At 43.8% G+C, this 20518-nt stretch overlaps 1 protein-coding gene across 3 annotated transcripts in view; it reads left to right on the top strand.

The window, feature by feature from the left end:
- The window catches only part of LOC119161348 (glyoxylate reductase/hydroxypyruvate reductase), a 32516-nt gene extending 12887 nt beyond the window's left edge, over positions 1-19629 (top strand). For 2 of the 3 annotated variants that reach the window (XM_037413776.2, XM_075879455.1), the window contains exons 7-10: positions 609-686; positions 1779-1938; positions 17230-17360; positions 19434-19629. In XM_037413776.2, the coding sequence (XP_037269673.1) occupies positions 609-686; positions 1779-1938; positions 17230-17360; positions 19434-19552 (488 nt within the window). In that variant the 3' untranslated portion in view covers positions 19553-19629. The remainder of the gene's footprint in view (positions 1-608; positions 687-1778; positions 1939-17229; positions 17361-19433) is intronic. The other variant, XM_075879456.1, reaches the window with a different exon arrangement.
- Positions 19630-20518: the final 889 nt, after the last annotated feature.

Consider the following 20518-nt stretch of genomic DNA (forward strand, 5'->3'; position numbering starts at 1 on the left):
TCAAGACTTAGCCCCCTTTCCAATTTCTAACAGGCACCCTGTGCTCTATAAGTACCATTTTAAACTTTTGGTAGTGTAAGTTTCAATGCTTATTTTCATATTGTAAATGTTGAGAAACTTGTCTGAGGCGGCTATTTGGGCAAATCAGTAAATATTCATCTTACAAAGTGCACGCTAACGAAACAACAGAATAAAAAAGAAATCTATAACACGAGCTCAGTGCTTATATCATCAACTAGTGTCGTCGGTATCTTCATTACCCTTTGGTGTTCATTTGTGTGTGCTGTGTTAAGATGTAGAGAAGCTTTACTTGACAAAACAAATAAAAACAAAAGAGTTTCTTTTTGAAAGAGTTGTAGTTTTTTGAGTAGCACCTTCCCTGAACAATGACTTGTTTGGTGCGGCACTACCTTTGCCAAACAGCATAAAATATTTTTCTATCTTTCATGGCATGCACAAGGCAGTCTTGAGGTAGAACCTAAAGCAATATAGCAGCATATTTCACTTGGTCACTAGTGCTCATGCCACCATGTCGTAATACATCTCTAAAACAGCTCTTTCATTTGTGGTCTGAAAATTTTCTATAAGTGTTGTAATTTCGGTTTCAGGGTTTGGAATTCTTGAGAGGCTTAAGGCATTTAGGGTGTCACGGTTTTTGTACTATTCGAGGTCCCGCAAACCAGCAGGTAAGTGTAAAAAAAGTTTAGTGAGGTTAATGAGGACTTCAAGTTATGATTTTATGGCTCCTCATGCTTCTGAATTGAAGGTGTACGACATATTTTAAGTTTCTTGAGCTGTACTTATGGCGTTGCCTGTAGGAGCTGTCATTCCTACATGATGTGTGGAAATTTACTACGTAAAATATGTGCTTAGTATTACTATTTTTCAGCTCTCACCAACTAAGAAAAAAAATGAGTGCGGATATTTTTCTTTGACGTTTGCGTGAAACTGTGGGTGTGGTTTAACTGAGATGTTCAGTATAGAAGTAATTAGGCTTACTAAATTGGGCAAATCCATGTATACATGCCTTTATGCGATTGTAAAATTTGTCAAGTAATGCATGCAACCTTCATGAAAAACAACCTGAAGTCAAGTAGTATTCCAGTTGCACAGGCACTTTGAAATACGTATGAGTTTAAGAGCTGTTAACAGTACTGCTGTAGCTTACCTAAACAGTTGTTTGCTGGGAGTAATGCGCACCTGCTGTGCAAAGTTCAGCTGCCATGTTCTTATAATTTGGTGGGTACCAACTGTGTTTACCAACCTCACCTGGAGGGAACTTTCGCTGGGACGTTGGTGGTTGGTGCAGGTTCTATGTAACACTCTGCTATTATGGGACAATATTGGATATAATACTTCACCGCTAAGTATTCCTGTGGTAGTGTTTTACATCTAGCAACAATGAGATTTCATGAAATACTGTAATGAAAATAAGACAATCAAGCCGAAAAAAGCACAGGGGAATGATGGTATCAATGGGAAGATAGTAAAGGGGACGAAATTAGATGCTTCTGGGAAGCTGTCTTTTCATTCACTTTACTTTTTTTAAATTTGTACCATAGTTACTACAAATAAGCTGCCCTATACTTTTCTTGGCTTGATTGTCTGCTACTTATTATTAATGTTATGTCTAACAAAGGAAAACGAGCACGTGAGTTGTCCTTCTTTAATTCATGAAATACTACTTGTTACATTTCAGTGCAGCCTGGTTTAATATTTTTTGTTTCCTTTTTGTTTTTTTCGTTTCTTTGTTTTTTTCCTCACTTTTTTTGGAGCAGCCGAGACAATAGGTGCTCAGTTTACAAGATTCGAAGAATTGTTGAAACAATCAGACTATGTGGTAGTCTGCTGTGCCCTCACACCTGAAACAACGAAAATGTTTGACAAAAAGGCTTTCAGCTTGATGAAGAGCACAGCCTCACTTATAAACATTAGCAGGTATGTCTTGTTTTATATTTAAAGGCTCCATTTTCAAGTTCATTGAAGTACGTAGCAGCCTATCACAGTGTTTGCTATGTGCACAACAAGGTTGGAATGCATGATGAGGGTGTCTGCCAGCCTGGAAAACCTGAAAAAGTAAGAGACTTTGGACCCATCTTGAAAAGTCATGGAAAAGTCGGGGAATTTTTTAAAAACCTGGCCAGGTCATGGAAACTGATAGCAGTTCTGTGCGGCCGTCACAAAAATAAGCATTACTATTGACCAAAGCTTAAAAAGTCACTCTTCAACTGAAACTACAGTGAGCTTCTAAAGAGGTGTGAAAAAGAAAACAGTGCATAACTGTTGCTTCTTAGTGTAAACACAAAAGGATACACCGACGCGTGGAACACAAAGTTTACCGATGTTTCAGAACCTGATATGGGAGAGAGCTCTGTTCAGAATAAAAGCCATAAGAAAGGCACAGCGTACTTAAGTACGACTAAATACTCGAAGTGAGCAGCGAGAGTACATTGTCACAAGCCTCCCGTAACTCCTGTTTACCGTATGTACAGGCGTCTGTGGATTTCAGGTGCTGGCATGATGCAAGCTTTTAGATGCGGTGCATTTTATAGTCATACCTGCTCGCAAATCCATCGTTGGCGGTGGTGTCTGTACCCCCTACTGTGCATGCTTGCGTGTCGGATCTCGTGCCCCATGCTTGTGCCTCGTGCCAACTGTCACTTCCCACTCACCCCCCTCTCGCCTCGCAAGGCTGGTGCAGGCAGCGTCTGCTAATAAAAACTGGCTGCTTGCGCTGCACAATTGTTCACTGGCCACCCCGTATATGTCGGCACGGGATCGGGCGCTTGTAATACAGTCAAGGGCATCTTGACTTGTTTGTGTCTCTTCTCTTTGTTTCGTGAGTTTGTGCACTGTTTCTGCCCATAAAGGGCATCTTTATTTGGCTTTCGCTTGACTTGATGCTTTTCTTAACTCGAATAGATGCGATGGAAGCAACAGTACCTCCAACCAGTATTGGGTCACAACCCAACATCAGTGTCCCACCACTCGTTGAAGGCAACGTTTTTCCTTCATTCAATAAATATGAATAATAAAGATGAAATAACAATTAAACAGTCCCAAACCATACCCAATTACGCAACATTCACGTGATACCCCCACCACTTGGGGACGCATCTACTCGAGTCCCCCCCCCCCCCCCCCCTCCTCCGTGCGAAGATGCGGGTTTTTTGTTTGTCCAGAACACATGCGCTTGACCAGCCTATTTGGTGGTCTGTAGATTCCGCGTGTTTAATGAGGGCAGTCGAGGCCATACGCTGTTTTGTGGCGCCATATTTGTGTTCTAACTCTTTTCTTGAATTTACCAGTTTTATTGAAGTACTGGTTGTCACAAATGTGGCATCCTATGGCATAAGCACGGCCAAGGAAATCTCCGCTTGGCAATTTGTCCTTCACATTGGCTAAAGCATTCCTTAGCTTCCACGTTGGAATATGCAATAATTTGATGTGTGTTGCTTCTACATGTCACACGGCACATCTGACTTCCAAATGAAAACACTACTACGTCTGTAAATTTATGCATGTTTGTCTAGGCAAGGATTTCGGCTCAGCTTGAAGGCCATCTGGTTTGTCTAGGCTAGAACTACCATCCGCGGAAGCTTGCCGGGCTGCTCATGCCTTTAATAATAATAATAATAATAATAATAATAATAATAATAATAATAATAATAATAATAATAATAATAATAATAAGAATAATAAATATTATTATTGTTATTGTTATTGTTATTATTACTGATAGTGCAATAGCAAATGTCCTCAGGTACACACTTATAGCTGGTACCTCGTGTTTCAAGGGTAGCACTTGTATCTAAATTTCTCATTTCAGCTTCGTGAGATTGTGTAAATAAATCTTCAATAATGTTTTAGTTTGATGTCCACAGAAGAGAATCAAGGTAACGTGCTAACATCCTTGATTCATCTGTGGAATGAAGGTAGCTGTTGCAAGTTGACAGACTCCTTTTTGCCACCACATATTCAAATGTCGGTGCTTTAAACACTGTCCACAGCTTTCATTGCAGCCACCCGAGGACTTCCGTTGCACTTTAAGCATCAGAGCCCAGAGACACAAAATACAAACATGTATGTGCTCATCGGAAAAAGAAAGAAAATTTTGAAGTACGGCTTTGTTCTTACGATGTTGCTGTTACTCGTTGTCAAGGTGTCACGAGGCTAGCCAACCCACAAGCTCTCGTGTAGGTTCTTGTGCATACAAACCGATGAGAAAACCCACATCGGTAAAGAGAACACGAGACCGTTTATGCACACAAGAAAAACAACTAAATATATTTTCAATAAACTAGATAAAGAGAAAGGAATAAGAGGAAAAACAAACAAAGCACACAAATTCGAGGAGAAATTAACCTAATGACCACGAAATGCTAAGGATGCGTAAGTTCCGCAATAGCAAAAGCGACTGTCACCGTTCGGTCGCGGCACTCTTGTAGACGGCGAGGGTTGATGCGATGGGGTGCAGACAAGGTAGATCAGAGGTCCAAGCGTTGCTCGTGGTTGAAGGTAGCTCCGGGCGCACCAAGGTCAGTGACCTCTCAGCGTTCGTCCTCCGACGCTGGGACGTAGCCCTGGAAACGGGACGAGCCTGGCCAAAGCCAGATGGTGAGAAGCCTGGCCAACGCCAAACGACGAGCAGCCTGGCCAATGCCAGACGACGAGCGGCCTGGCCAACGCCAGACGACGAGCGGCCTGGCCAACGCCAGACGATAGATGATGCTCGGGTGCCCGACCAGGTGGGAGCCCGCAGCAGCCTTGCCTCAGGAACTCTGCCGCCACCCCCGCGCCCTGGTAGCCTGCTTGCCTCCGTCGCGTCCCGGCCACGTCTGCCCCGTTCTTCCTTCGGGCTTCTTCCAAACCAGCGTGGGGGCCTCTCATTGGTCCGAACTTCACGCGGCTCGTCTGCCCATCGTCTTCCTCACCGAATACATCGCGAAAGCGCGCGTCCACACCATCGGTCGTCGTCGTCTTCTTTCCTATGCCGGTGCACTCGCGCACATTTTAAACCGAACACTGGTTGCACTCGCGCACTTCACGAAACGCGCACTTCACTTATCGCAACATGCCTCTTTTTCGAAAAGTTTTTTCCCAACGGAAAAAACTGCCGGATGCGTGTTTCACCACACAGGATACGTTCTTGGAGTTCGCATGAACACATGCACACTGGTATCACTGTAACAAGTCTTAAGGAGCACACTTACAGGAAAAAAAAATCCACATATGGTAAACAATATTCCGATGGTTGGTTGAAATGCTTTGCCTCCCATCTTTAGCAACACCTGAATTCGTATCTATGGCCGTAACCTGCTCATGAAGTCGGCACCCAACAGATTTGTCTTTCCCGGTATCTCACAGAGTACATCTTGGTAGGTGGTTAGAATCTTCCGAAGTTCTGTACGTTTGTCTTCTTCTAAGCTACTGCCGATCGGAATCGCTTCTACACCCACAGTCGGCTTAACTGTGCAAGCTGGTAGAGGGGTATCTGTCTCCTCCTCTTTCATAACCACAAAAGATGCTGTTTGTGGAATTTTGTCTGGTTGCCGGTCTTCATATCGTTTTAACATATTAATATGGAAAAGTTTGGCGTCATGCCGCAAGTCCAGCCAATAGTCGTAGTCGCCCTTTTTCCCAATGACCGGAAACGGCCCTTTCCATTCCATCAACAACTTATTCGCTGTTGTAGGAAGCAAAATAAGAGCTTGGTCTCCAACTTTCAGCTGACGGCTCTTGCTCTTCCGATCATAGTGATATTTTTGAGTCGTTTTCGCTCGTATCAGGTTCTCATGGGTTAATTTTCGCGTTCTTTCCAGACGATCCCGGAGATCGAGGACATATTCATAGGTCGTTTTCACCTCCTCTTCGATCTTTTCTCCAGTCCACAGCTCCTTTAACAAGTTGAGTGGTCCTCGGACGTATCTCCCGTAAATGAGTTCGAAAGGAGAGAACCCCATGCTGGCCTGAGGAACTTCTCGATATGCAAATAGAAGAGGTGCAAGCAATCGATCCCATGATTTTGGATCCTCTTGGCATAGCTTGCGCAGCATTTGTTTCAAAGTCCCATTAAATCGCTCTACCAAACCATTGCACAAGGGATGATAGGGCGTCGAACTCAGATGTTTGATTGCCAACAGATCGTTTACTTCTCATCAGGTCCGACGTGAAGCACGAGGCCTGATCGCACAAGATTTGGCGGGGCAATCCAACACGGGAAAACATTTCGACCAACCCGTCTGTCACAGTCGCGGAGTCAATCGCCGGCAAAGCAATGGCGTCAGGATAGCGCGTAGCGAAATCGACCATGGTCAGTATGTATCTGTTGCCCCTATTTGAGACCGGCTTTAAGGGTCCAATAATGTCCACGGCCACGCGCTCAAAAGGAGTGTCAATCAGGGGCATTTTCCCAAGAGGAGCCTTTCCTACTTTGTGCTTTGGATACATTCTTTGGCACGTGTCACAGGACCGCACGTATCTTTTAATCTCTTCCTGGACCCCTGGCCAATAGAATGAACCTAACACCCGATCAATCGTTCTTGTTACTCCTTGATGCCCGGACATCAAACTCTCATGGGCCATCTTCAACACTTGACTTCGCAGCTTGAGAGGAACTACGACCTGCTGTATCAATTTGCCAGAGGATAGTCGGTAATTTCGATACAACAATGACTTCTCCATGACAAAGGAATACTGGGTCGATCCTCTGCCATAAAAAACCTGCCCTACTTTGTCCCTGCAAGCTTCCAGGGTCTTGTCTTCTGCTTGGGCCCTCTCGAGCTCCCTCCTGTTCATCTTCAAACTTCTGACGCTAACTGCAGCTGAATCCGGCCGGACGCTCGTGCTCTCCATACTACCAAGTGATGCCTTTAAACGATGGTCTTCTTTCTTCTTATACAAGGTCTCGGTTACGCCGTTCGGAGTGAAGTTCCCTTCAGCCAGTTTTTCTTTCCATCTCTTGTCAGGGTCATCAGCAGCACGAGATCCTGGCACATTGCCAACGATGATGTCATATAGCGGGGAGGACATGCATTTCACGATACACGTGCCTGAAAAATATGGCGAAAAAATCTCCACCTTCGCCTCTGGTACCGTGATCCGGCTCCCGTCTGCTAAGAACAAAGGCGTCGTGGTTCCTGTCAGTGCTTCATCTGGCACCAAAGAACGCCGAACCACCATTGTATTGCTTCCTGTATCCCGTAGGACGGAAGCAGCTTGGCCGAATATAATGCCCTGCAGCACTGGCATCGGATGTTTTTCTGACTTTGGCTGCGTATTTACCGCACTGGTCATATTCTCCTCCTGCTTGTCCGCAGGTATATCATTCACTACCTCTGCCTTTTCCTCTGGCGACAAGATACAAGAAGTCCTCTTCGTGACGTTCTGCTTTCTGGTACATACATTAATATCGTGCCCCGTTTTGCGACAGTAGTCACAGTATGGTCTTGTCCGAGCACGACATTCTGCTGCCCTGTGACCTGTTTTATCACAGACAAAACATCGAGTGGGAGACTTCCCCGCTGTACTTCCGCATTTTCCTGCGGCGCCGTTCTCCGTTTTGTCGCGAAAAACCAACAAATTTGACTGTCGTTGGGCCTCTAAAAAATTGTCCGCAGCCTCGGCCATTTCATCTAGCTTACGACATTTTTTCTCACGTAGGAAAAGCGCCACGCGGTTATGGCATTGATTGACAAACTGTTCAGCTACTATGAGATCTCGAACAGACGAATATTCTTTTGCTGTCTTGGACATCTCCACCCATCTGTCGAAAAAACTTGCCAACCTGGTTGCATACTGCTTGCCTGTTTCTCCATCTTGAGGTCTGCTATGCCGGAACTTCTCCCGGTAGCCCTCCGCCGTGAAACGAAAACGCTGCAGTAATGCTAACTTGGCTTTCTCGTAGTCAAGTGCCTCTTCTGGAGACAAGCGACCAAATACTTTGAGAGCTTCTCCGCTCAGACACAGACTCAGTGCCGTGGCCCACTTATCCTTAGGCCATTCCTGACCGGTGGCCACATTCTCAAATCTCTTGAGATAAGCATCAAGGTCATCCCGGTTTTCATTAAATCCGGGTATGAAATTGTGCGGGTTAACGTTACACGGTTCTCGCACCTGTCGACCATGGTCCGACGCCGCGTATCCCCTGGCCCCTTCCACCTGAGCAAGTTGAAGACGCAGTTGAATCGTCTTCTGGCATTCGGCCTCAAGTTTTCGTTCCAACTCCGCCTGTTCCATCCTCTCCTTTCTTGCCTCTCGCTCAGCTGCCCTTTCTTCGCGAGCTCGTGCCTCACGCTCATCAAGCCATGCCCTCAACTCATCGCGCTCTAGCCCCATGCGTATCGCTAACGCCGTTAAATCAGACGTAGTCATTTTCTCTCCTTCTGTAAAAACCTTAATTGCATAAACAATCTTGTCCTGTCGTAGCGGACGCCAATTGTCACGAGGCTAGTCAACCCACAAGCTCTCGTGTAGGTTCTTGTGCATACAAACCGATGAGAAAACCCACATCGGTAAAGAGAACACGAGACCGTTTATGCACACAAGAAAAACAACTAAATATATTTTCAATAAACTAGATAAAGAGAAAGGAATAAGAGGAAAAACAAACAAAGCACACAAATTCGAGGAGAAATTAACCTAATGACCGCGAAATGCTAAGGATGCGTAAGTTTCGCAATAGCAAAAGCGACTGTCACCGTTCGGTCGCGGCACTCTTGTAGACGGCGAGGGTTGATGCGATGGGGTGCAGACAAGGTAGATCAGAGGTCCAAGCGTTGCTCGTGGTTGAAGGTAGCTCCGGGCGCACCAAGGTCAGTGACCTCTCAGCGTTCGTCCTCCGACGCTGGGACGTAGCCCTGGAAACGGGACGAGCCTGGCCAAAGCCAGATGGTGAGAAGCCTGGCCAACGCCAAACGACGAGCAGCCTGGCCAATGCCAGACGACGAGCGGCCTGGCCAACGCCAGACGACGAGCGGCCTGGCCAACGCCAGACGACGAGCGGCCTGGCCAACGCCAGACGATAGATGATGCTCGGGTGCCCGACCAGGTGGGAGCCCGCAGCAGCCCTTGCCTCAGGAACTCGGCCGCCACCCCCGCGCCCTGGTAGCCTGCTTGCCTCCGTCGCGTCCCGGCCACGTCTGCCCCGTTCTTTCTTCGGGCTTCTTCCAAACCAGCGTGGGGGCCTCTCATTGGTCCGAACTTCACGCGGCTCGTCTGCCCATCGTCTTCCTCACCGAATACATCGCGAAAGCGCGCGTCCACACCATCGGTCGTCGTCGTCTTCTTTCCTATGCCGGTGCACTCACGCACATTTTAAACCGAACACTGGTTGCACTCGCGCACTTCACGAAACGCGCACTTCACTTATCACACAAGGCAAGGTACACAGAATACGCAAGTAGTAGTTCTTAATTTTTTTGCTGAAAAGTATATTTTAGTGGTGCGAAAATTAGGTGGGGACGCAAATCAATAGTAAATGCAGCAATCCAGGTCGAATCAGATATAATTAAATCCGCATCCTAAATAGTGGAGTCAGTGAATACAGCAGTTCAGGTCGATCTGGCGTGGGCTATAGGCATTATAGAAAACTAGATAATACTCCCAGCCAAGCTACCGTGTCCTTATTTTGCACGGATGCCGCGAGATGGCACCACTTCTACATTTTCTTGCAGCTTTGACTGCGATGTAGGACTATCGCAGGCTCCTTCAAACTTTCATATGCAGTTACTTTTAACTGGTGTGTTTGCTTCGTGGTTTTTTTGAACATCAAACAGCTGACTTGCTCACTGCCTGGCTCAGGGGTTTTATTTCGGCCAGACATACATATCTTTTCACATTTACTGCATGCACCCAGAACCTTCTGAATGCATCTGGTAAATATGTTTAAGTATTTTGTATGGAGCGCCTGATTTTTTTAAAAAGCGAATGCATTTCTTAGTCAAGCTATGTCAGGCGTTCGTCGGGATCCGTCCACCGCCCTCTCTCATAGCAACAGCTGCGGGCGTGCGCCTCCCTAGCAACCGGAGCCCCCACCATGTCACACTTCCGTAGCGGCAGCTGTCAGCAACAGCTGCGGGTGCATGCGCTTATCTTCGCCCCTAGCAACCGGAGCCTCACCTCTTTGACTTGAATGTGACTCGCAGCCGCCTCAATGCAGTGCGTTTGAAACGTGTTTGTAGCGTTTTGGCGTTTTGGTTGCCAGTGTTTGTGTAGCATTTGTGTTGATAAGACACTGACATTGTGGCTGTCAGGTACACTGACAGGTGCAGTGCTTCGCCACTCCTTCTCTCGCCGTTCGCTCTCTTTTGTGCGTCGCACTTTCTCGTTCGCTGGCGCCTCACTCTCGACTGTTCGCGGGCTGGGCGCCTCTCAAGCACATCCGGGAATGTGTGCTCGAGACACCACTGTGAAATTCCAGTGCTGAGCTGAGAACGCTGTTTGTTTTGTTCACTTTATAGTATTTTTTAACTGTGCACACTAGCTACTAGAGCTGGAAAGGCATACCGGGTTTGTTGCTACAGAAAAACGCTATGTGCGGCGAATGTTGCTATTGGCTACATGGTGTAAAAAAAATTACTCTTCTAATGCTGGGTTCTCACGTGCCAAACGCTGTTATGGATGCAATGCATTCGCATTTCCTCACAATTCCCTTCGGGGAGGTGGGGCATTTTTTTTTAAGACTCAAGGGTTTGTTTCCAGTGCACAGTTTTCCAAGCAGATATAGGGGTTATAGAATTCGCTTTTAATCATTATGGAAAACCTGGAAAAGTCGGGGAATTTAGAAATATCTAATTGGGAGACACCCTGGTGATAACTCATGCACTTCTCAGTCTGGCTTAGTTGTGCAAGTAACCTGCCGTTGCAGCTTAGCATGTAAGTTGTCCTGCTGTGAAGCTCAATGGCAGTAGGTTTTAACTCCTGGTCATGATGGCCGCGTTTCAAGGGGGGCAAATTGCAAAAATACTCGTGTATTTGGATTGAAAAGTACCAAAAACTGGTCAAAACATGTGATTAAATCTGGGTACAAATAAATGAAGACAATGAAGCATAGTGACAGATTCTAACAATTTTTTCGTGTTATGTGTAGGATTAATTTTTTAAGTCGTCTTTAATGGTAACAAAAAAATTGGTATGTTGCATCACCTAGCAAAAGAGCCTTGAATCTGTAAATATGGAATCAATCACTTTGGTGTTCGTAGTCACGTAGTCTGACACTGTTGTGCATGCCATAATTAGTCCTGCAAGCTATAATATGTATATTGCTATCTATCCTTGCTCCAGTTTGGGCGGCTTACAAGGTAAAAGAAGTTGCACGGTGAGAGGTGGTGCTGCCTTCGTAGTAGCCAGTGGAACATGCCAAGCTGGGGCACATGCACGCGGAGTGTCTGTATATGCAACAAACCACCGTGCTCAAACACGAACCGCTCTCGTTGACCGTTCGCTGCATGGGCTGTCACTTGTGCCTAAGCCTTCATAATCTCTGCTGATAGAAAAAGTTCTGATTACAAATATATTGTCCACATTAACATTCTGCAAAACACTTTATTCGGTAAGCTTTCTGTTGTGCTTTTGAAATAAAATGGGAACCATAAAAATTTGAAATAAAATGGGAACCATAAAAATTGGTTGTTAATCTTATTAAGAGGTTGTTTAACCCTTTAATGCCTGAATTATGAAACTGCCAAATAAAATAAAAATTGCTTTAATTTCCTGGCTTTAAATAGCAACCTTTAAATTATTCCATAGATGAATTATCTAAAATCCACCTTTAGTACATACTTTTATGTATGTCACGAATTTTCCACATGCTATAGAAGCGAGGGCATTCCAACGAAAAACATATTTCAAAACTACGCAACATGTTGTGTGCCACGTCTTGAGTGCGTACACACCAAATAAACAAAATCATTCAAGATTGAACTTGTGTCAGCCAGGCAAGAAAGAACAAAAAAGGGATCTCCTTTACACACTCTTTATGCTATCAGCTACAAACACAATTACTTTTGGAATAAAATACATTGCATGAGATGGTGCTAGATTTTTCATGCTGAAAGCTACGTTACTTGCCAGTTCTTCATTATGTAACGAATTCGAGACACTAGGGAGTGAAGTGTTAAGAACCTTAGGTGGTGTTGATTAATCTGGAGTCCCTTATCTACAGCATGCCTCATCACAATTGTGGTTCTGATGTGTAAAAACTTGGCAGTCATTACTAGTTAGATAGGTACATAATGAAAAGTTAATGAACACGGTGTGTCGCTGGAACCAATATTTCGATAAGCAAGCTTGTCTTTTTCAAAGCTGAAAGTCATGTCAAGAAGGCAAGTCTGCTTATTGAAACAGTTGTTCTTTTGATGCCTCGTGTTCACAAATTTCTTTATCTTTTCAAGCTGCCTTCTTCCCCTGGACTTCTGCCTTCACATGTACATAATATGGTGCAGACCAGCTTTGCTTTCCACCCGTGTAACTGATGGATAGAGGCCACATTGTGACTGCATTTTCTAGGGCTAGTACGGTGTACAGTGGGGCCCAATACGAGTTGCAACATGGTGGCCATGGTTGAAGGGGTTCCAAGCCTGTACTAACACTGGCAAAGGTGAAATTGGTTTTGAAGTCACTGTTGTCAAAACAGTACTTATGTCATAGAATGTTTTTCCTCTTAGTGCTTTGTTTTATTGCACCATTGATAGTGCTTTGACCGCATGCAGCAACTTCTGTTGGGCGTTACTGTACATACACAGTCATGCAAAATATAGTCATCATGAACACGTTATTGCACACAGTAGTAATTGATGAAGATATAAGTAAAGGATGCTTTAGGAATCCACATTGTAGCATTACTTTGCCAATAAGCATTCAGTACACTTGAACAGCATAGTAATTCAAATGAGTTGGTAGAGCATCATAAAACAGGGTGCCCACTTAAATAGAAGGAATGGATGACATGAGCAGTGCATTTGCATTATGTGGGGGATTTGTAAAATATCCTGGACCGTTCATGAGATGATTTTTATGAATTTTTGTCGGAGAGCTGGCATGGCTAATTATACTCAGTATGGTATCTTCACTAAGGTACCTACTATTACATCAATGGTGCGATTTCTTAGTCTGATGGTGATACTGTGAAAACAAGATGACAGCTCTGCAAGACAATCATCAGTGGTCTTGCACAGGTCTTCCTCAGACTTTTACTTAACAAGGTCACGTGTATTTTGATGTTGATGCAAACCTGATGAATTATTTCTAAATAGGCCTTTTTCCTGCTACTGAAAGTAAAAAAAAGTTAGCAGAATCTGTTGTTAACAAATTTTTAAAATTTTTAATATGGTTTTAAAAAATATGTAGAATATTTATAAAGGTATCGGATAGGAAACATTGCTGCAGTGTGTATGCCCTCAGTTGGCAGTGATGCTGGTAAATGATTTGAATGTAGAGCATTTATCTCGTGTTATGCATGAGGTAGTACAACTGCCATGACTTGATTTTCTCTTGCTCAGGCAGTTGCACACAAAGAATGTGAACAGCAGAAGTTGGCTTACTGTCTTTACTCCGAGCTATTCTTTTCGCTGTATGCAAAACGTGGTTCACTAATGAGCTGTCTATATAAGGTCAACAGTAAATACTTTGTGTGGTATCTGTATTATTGTATTGTTAAGAAATAAATACCTTTCAAGACTTTAATGTATGTGTGTGCAAGGAGGCAAGAGGTTGATTACATGTCGAAACCAGCTTCTGGTTAAGGCCGGCAACAGTGGTGAGGTCTGCACCAGACTTGATCATTTGAGTTAGGATATCCAAGTCTAACTACCGTACTTCAGTGTCAATGCCAGGAACATTGATTGTGGTCACAGCGACCTTTTGTTCAGCAAAGTGGTGTCATAGCTACTGAGCTACCATGGAGGGATGTTTGCCCCTCCCGTTACTTACCATATGCACTCATGTAATGGCTGTACCCACGTAATAGCCAAAACTGGTAGTTCATTTAAGAATCCTCCTTAAATATACTCAAGAGTAATTTGCTGGCTGTGGTGGCTGCATTTCCGATGGAGGCGGAAATGTTGTAGGCCCGTGTGCTCAGATTTGGGTGCATGTTAAATAACTCCAGGTGTTCGAAATTCCCGGAGCCCTCCACTACGGCGCCTCTCATAATCATATGATGGTTTTGGGACGTTAAACCCCACATATCTATCAAGAGTCATTTGTGCATTAGCTGCACCCTGAATTTTTTAGGAGGTTGTCAGTGTTGTCAGTAGTGTGGTGCGAGCAATCTGAAACATTATTATTATAATTATTAATATTTTTTTCTTGGTGTGCAAGACAAAAGTGCTGTACCGAATTTTTGGGGTTCCTAGGTAGAAAAAGTAGCAGAGCCTTCAAGATGCAGTGGCCGCCTCCGTGGCACTGCTGTCTACCAAACAATATCAACTGTAAGGCTGAGGAGAGCATCTCTTGCGGATGTGGGCTTTTAGATTTTCGTAGTTAGTCTGGGGGTGGGGGGGAGGTCTTTCAATACATTAGACAAAAGCTTCAAGGTCATGGGAATCTCGAGCATATTTGATGGCACAGAGGACAACCTTATCTGGACATGATGTAAAGAGTAAAGATGTTTAGGGCGAGGAATAACATTTTTGTGACTGCGTGAAAGTGAGTTACTTTATATCTTCTTCCAGTACAAGTGAATGTTGTAGTTTAACAAAGGTAAGTAGTGCTGGAAACATGTACGAAACAAGAAAGTTGTCTCTTTTTTCTGTCTAGTGGCTGCATCCCTGATTTTGTCCCAAATTTCGGGAAAAAAAAAATCTGTGGCCATTACACAAGTGCTGGGCTCTTTGTCGTTCACTTTCTTGACAGAGAATGTACTTCAAAAAAGTTGACTGTTGGGCAAGTTGGTGCTTTGACACAGAAACTATAGTGAGAGCACAGCGAAACACGACACACAGGAAAATACAGACGAGGAGTGGCGCCATCCTCGTCTGTCTCTTCCTGTGTGTCTTGTTTAGTTATGCTCTCATGATGCTTTCTATGTAAGAGGATGTAGAATTTATTTAGTCCACCTGCGATCTTTTGCAAGTTCCTCTGAGCAGTCACTACCTGTCAACAGTGTCTGCACCACTGGTGTCAGCATTTGTCCGCAAGGAGAACCTCTGTGGGACTTTAACGACTAGTAAAAAACTGAAGGACTACACTAACTTGAGGCATCGAATTTCTCGAAATTTTTTTATGTCCCTTGATGTTCACTTGAAGTCTACAATTGTGAACCCTATGATGGCTTAACACAGGGGCTTTATGTCTTGCACATGACAGGTTTTTCAGACCAACTGTGTTAACTTTTGATACATTCAGACAGATAAGTTACTTTTTCAAAACTATGGGATCATTAAATTTGCCGTCATAGGTTATTAGAAGAGGAAATGAACATCGAAGGTAAATTTTTGAATTTCGCTTAAACTTGTTAACGTCGGTCGAATGTCATGAATCTCGGAAGTTCTTTTGCGCAAGTTGGCCTCATTGGTTTAATGAAATTTTTCTTTAATTTGCTTTGTTAAGTCATTGGGCCTCTCGAAATACTAAGGAAAAAATTTTTCACTGATAAATTACTTCATTGGCTTGTGCGAATAGTGAATTTTAGGTTTAAAGCGAATTCGAAGCGAATAGCGATTTGTATCAAATAATTTCAAATAGAACTCGAATGGTATGTATGACATATAATAAAAAAAAGTATTTATCATGACCTAACCTGCACAATATTTCTTTTGAATTGAAATAGGGGCTCTATTCAAATTCCGTTTTTTTTTTTTTCGTTCAAGGCAAGTCGAAACAACCTTGAGTAGTAGTTTTGGTAGGATGCGAGTGATAACCTGTAAGATACTTGATGTTTCAAAATTTATTATACTTGGAGCATATAAGTTGTCATAACAAGCTTTATAAAATGAATTGATTTGAGGGTAACAAATTTCTTTAAAGGGGCCCTGCAACACTTTTTCAAGTAGCCATGGAGGCAGTAAACATGGTTATTGCCGCACATGTTTACCGCCGCAAAGTTTCTAGAATTGGTCCAGTACGAGCGGAGTTCCAATAATTTGTCACACGCTGCAATTGCATTCTCTCTTCTCATCCCGACAAAATAGCTGGAAGTTAAGCAGAGAGGAATGTCACGGCAAAAGAAAATACGTCACACGCACCTCCTGACTTTGAGCACCCCCTTTTTTTCTTCGAATACATGGCTTTTCAGTGTGATCGCACACGTACTAGTGGACAAGTGGCGGCCCCGGTAACGACGAGCGTGTCATGCTCAAATCAGCCAATGGCTGTGACGTGATTCTTGAGCTTGTAGTGTCATTTGCCGAGGGAAGAAAGCAATTTTTAGCTTTGAAAATTTATTGTGAGTTACAGGTCGTGTGCTGCACTATAATATTTGCCTCGCGTATTCTCGGTAGCCTCGACTACCAATCGGCAGCGTTTTCTGACCATGTTTAATAAGTGTTTCAGAGCCCCTTTAAATTTAAAAAGTGGCTTCGTGGCAAAGCGAATTTCTCTTGAGTAGGTGCTATCACAGCTTAGCATTTATACATTGCATTGACCACCCTTACAGGCGGTAACATGTGGACTAATATACACCTAATCGTTCATTGTGAATAATTTGAATTGAAGTGAATTTGAATACACAACTATTCCTTCGAATATTTGAAGCATGCGAATATTCGCACAAGCCTAGCCCCAGCAGATACTGTCGAAATCTACGACATTGCGGCGAGTTGGTGCGGCAACATCAAGGTAGTGTTGCCATGTACATTTCCTTTCTGCTAGTTATCTCACTTACTTTCTTGTGGTTTTTCAGACCAACTGAAAAACCACAAGGGTGGGGCTTTCAGTATTCGGAAGTTGTTATTTATTAATACAAGGAAAGTCACTTTATCTTTAGTGTTTCAGTAAGCTGATGCAAATTTATTCATTTCTTTATTTATTAAAGATGCTTACAAGGCCTGAAGGCATGAGCGTCAGCAGGGGGGTGGAAAAGGGGCACTTCCCCTCACCCAAGCTACACCAGTGCTCTCCCCTCCCCCAGTCACAATGCAGCACTGGTTTGCACCCCTTCAAGACAAAACCCTTCCGACGACCATGCTTGAAGGCAAAACAGAAAGGTGTGGAGATAACAATTAATACAAGTGCACTTATTATTGGTTATGCTCACTTGTGTTGACAACGTGTTCTTTTCCATATTTTAAGGGGCCCAGTTGTAGATCAGGAGGCACTTTGTGAAGCCCTGTCTTCTGGAAAAATCCGGTCTGCTGGCTTGGATGTCATGACACCAGAGCCACTCCCACCAGACCATCCACTGTTAAAGTTACCAAATTGTGGTGAGTATATTCTTAGATATTTAAAATAATGGTGTGTGCCTATATGAAAGTGCCTGTTGCTTTAAAATGTGCACGATATTTGTTAAACCGATAAAAGGCGTAAAAAGACTTCGTTGCCCTGCCTTACAGATAAATTTCCCTAGGACCTCTGATTTTCTATATTTACTATGGTTGTGTGAATACTTCAAAATTCAAATTAGGAATGGAACAGGCTTCTATTCAATTCAGTTCTCGAATTGAATAGCACATATTATAACTGTCAAATATTTTTCAAATACTTTATGAATAATCAGCAGTGATGGGAAAACCCTGAAGGCACAACACGGTGGAATAGAAAAGCATCATTTTTTTTGTTTGAATGAGTGAATTACCAATATGCATGCAGTTCAAGATTTTATGAAATTATCAAAGCTTTACTCAACACCAGATGAGACTTTTTGTTTTGCACTCCTGTGTTGCCGAAGCGAATGTGTCTCAATGCATTACCACTATAATGAGATTCGTAATGGCAATTCTTGAAAAATATTTAACCTTCGGGTCTTAGTGTTAAAATTCTGGTGACAAAGTACCACCTTGAATACCGAAGCGCTGCATTGATCCTACAATATTATAATACCTCCAAGGCTCTAGTTGCTACTGTATGCAAGCTTATATCAGATTACATAATTGTGGTATGTTTGTTTGCTAAATGCAATGTTAGTATTACTTGCTAAATGCAATGTTAGTATGTTTGCTAAATGCAATGTTAGCGAAAACAGACCTGCAGCACATGATTTTGGCACACCTGAAACTTGTGATTGTGACTGGCAAAAATTAAAGGTGCCTATTTTGGCCATTAAAACAAGTCACTGGTCCTTTTAAAAAGAAGGCAATCACCGGGTTAATTCTGAGCGCTGATGTATTGGCCTCCCGATATCCACCATGAAAGCACCGACAACTTAATGTTGGTCATTTTGTTGTGCCAGCAAATGCCGGCTGCAGTCCAAAGAATGAGGCAGAGCCAAAAATAATATAAACGAAAAAGATATTATCAGATAAGGCAGAACAACACAGAAACATGCACACTCTACAGTGATCAAATACAATACGACACCGCTCACAAGATACTCCAATACATTCAAAACAACGGGCAAAAACAACACATGCTTCAATGCAATCTCGTGCATTAACTATCTAAAAACACTTAGAGACTAGAATGTTCGTTGAACATATTCAGTCCAAAGTTCTTAGAAGTAAGCTTGAATGCTTCTCTACCAGGAAACCCTCACTCAAAGTCTAGCGCTGTTTGTAGTGCCGCTGCATCTGAGGTTTCAGTGCCAGGAAACTCTAGTGTCATCAACTGATCGCACTTCAATAACAAAAATTATACGTCGGCAACACACCGGCCACTCACGCACTGTCGTAGCACAGGCCTTCACATACTGGTGGAAATATACACAGACTTCTCCATCTATGTAGCCTTCCTGTGTTGGCTGCTTCTATACGCTCGCTCTGGGTTCTCGAAGCTTCTATGGTTTTCATTGGCACGCCGCACAGCCAAGGCTAGGGAAAGGGGGACATCTTCCTTGTATTTTCTGGGCCCCGTGCTGCAACCTGGCAGCGTGTAACCCTTTCCTTTCAGAGCGTTGTATAATTCGCTCGACATTGATCCGTGACGTGGTCAGCGCTGCGGCAGCTTTTTTGAGGGGGAGAGGAGGCACGTGTGCAGCGTCTTTTGATGAACGTGCCTGGAGTCGAGGCATTCTAAGAAGCCATTTAAAAGCAACTGCAATCGGATTATTGGATTCACAAAGCAAAAGGGATTTTCTATGCAAAGGCAAACTGTCATGTGCCAAAAGTTCCTGGCTGAAGACTCGAGTATGTTTTACCCGAGTCTTCTGGCATGTGCCAGAAGGCTTAGGTAAATGTGGTACTTTGTTAGTACCAAATCACTTACAAGTTGTAGAGCTGTTGTACACGTATTACAAACCTTTATCTACCTGGTATTTATGTTGGCATTCATTGTGCATGTGTAGTATGCTACATGCATTGCTTCTGTAATAAACCTTAGTATCGCTTCTTTTCTGTTTTCAGTGATCCTTCCCCACATTGGTAGTGCAGCAACTCGCACCCGAACTGCAATGGCCATTCTAACAGCACAGAACATATTAGCTGCCCTTGATGGCCTACCGATGCCTGCTGCGGTCAACTAGACTGTCAAGAACTTGTCTCCGTGGAAGTGTATTTCTGGACCATCTGAGGAAAAAAGTACAACTTTTAGCCAATGGCACTTCAATTGTTACAGCATTTATGGATAGTTTTGTAACTTGTCGAAAGGAGCGCAGAACGAAAACGCAGAAATGCGGTGTTTTAGTGCCTGCTACTTTGTGTGCTTACCACTGAGGACAATAGAAGGATAGTTTCTGTAGAGCAGTGGGGAATGTGCAAGATACAGAAATTAGGGTACTCGATAAAATGGGCATTTGTAGGTTCAATGAATTAATATGCTTAGTAATTCCTGCTGTTCTCTGACAAATCTTCCTTGCCTGTTGTCGAACGAGTAGGATAAATTTTGTGAATTCTTTATTGCTTAGGCCTGTGTGAGGCATTTCTGATCATAAAAATTTTCAGCATCTCTACGAAGTGGATGATGGTGAGATGGGCGAAGCTCTGGGGTTTTTTTGGTTATACCGTGAATCCTCCAAGAACCTCGCTGCTTCCCGGTCTTGCATTCCGGAGTCCGCTTCTTGTTGAGCTCGTTTCACAGCAGCGTCCTTGGTGTGCACTGTATCGGCATCCGCTTCTCATTGTGCACGTTTTGCAGCGGCGTCTCTGGCGCGCACCGTCTCAGGATTCGCCCGGCGCCGTGGTCGCGACCTAACACGAACCGCAACGATCCAGGGGAATGAGAGATGACAGGTGCACTGGCGGAATCCCATGTGGCCTGCGCAGCAGCCAATCATAGAGATGATGATGATGATCTGGCAACCAACCCTTTGCAACGGGTGGACGTGGAATCCACGCCCTGGCCAAACATGCTGCTCTGCTTGCTGCCAGTTTTTCAATAAAGTGGTAGGAAAAAACGGAAAGAGGAGGAGAAGAAGAAAGAAAGAACAAGACCCGCTCACACTTGGAAGCAATCAAAAGTGCCTCACCGCTGCAACAGCTGCTCGCCAGCA

The sequence above is a fragment of the Rhipicephalus microplus genome, chromosome X (genome assembly GCF_043290135.1).
Source record: "Rhipicephalus microplus isolate Deutch F79 chromosome X, USDA_Rmic, whole genome shotgun sequence".
NCBI classification, from domain to species: domain Eukaryota; kingdom Metazoa; phylum Arthropoda; class Arachnida; order Ixodida; family Ixodidae; genus Rhipicephalus; species Rhipicephalus microplus.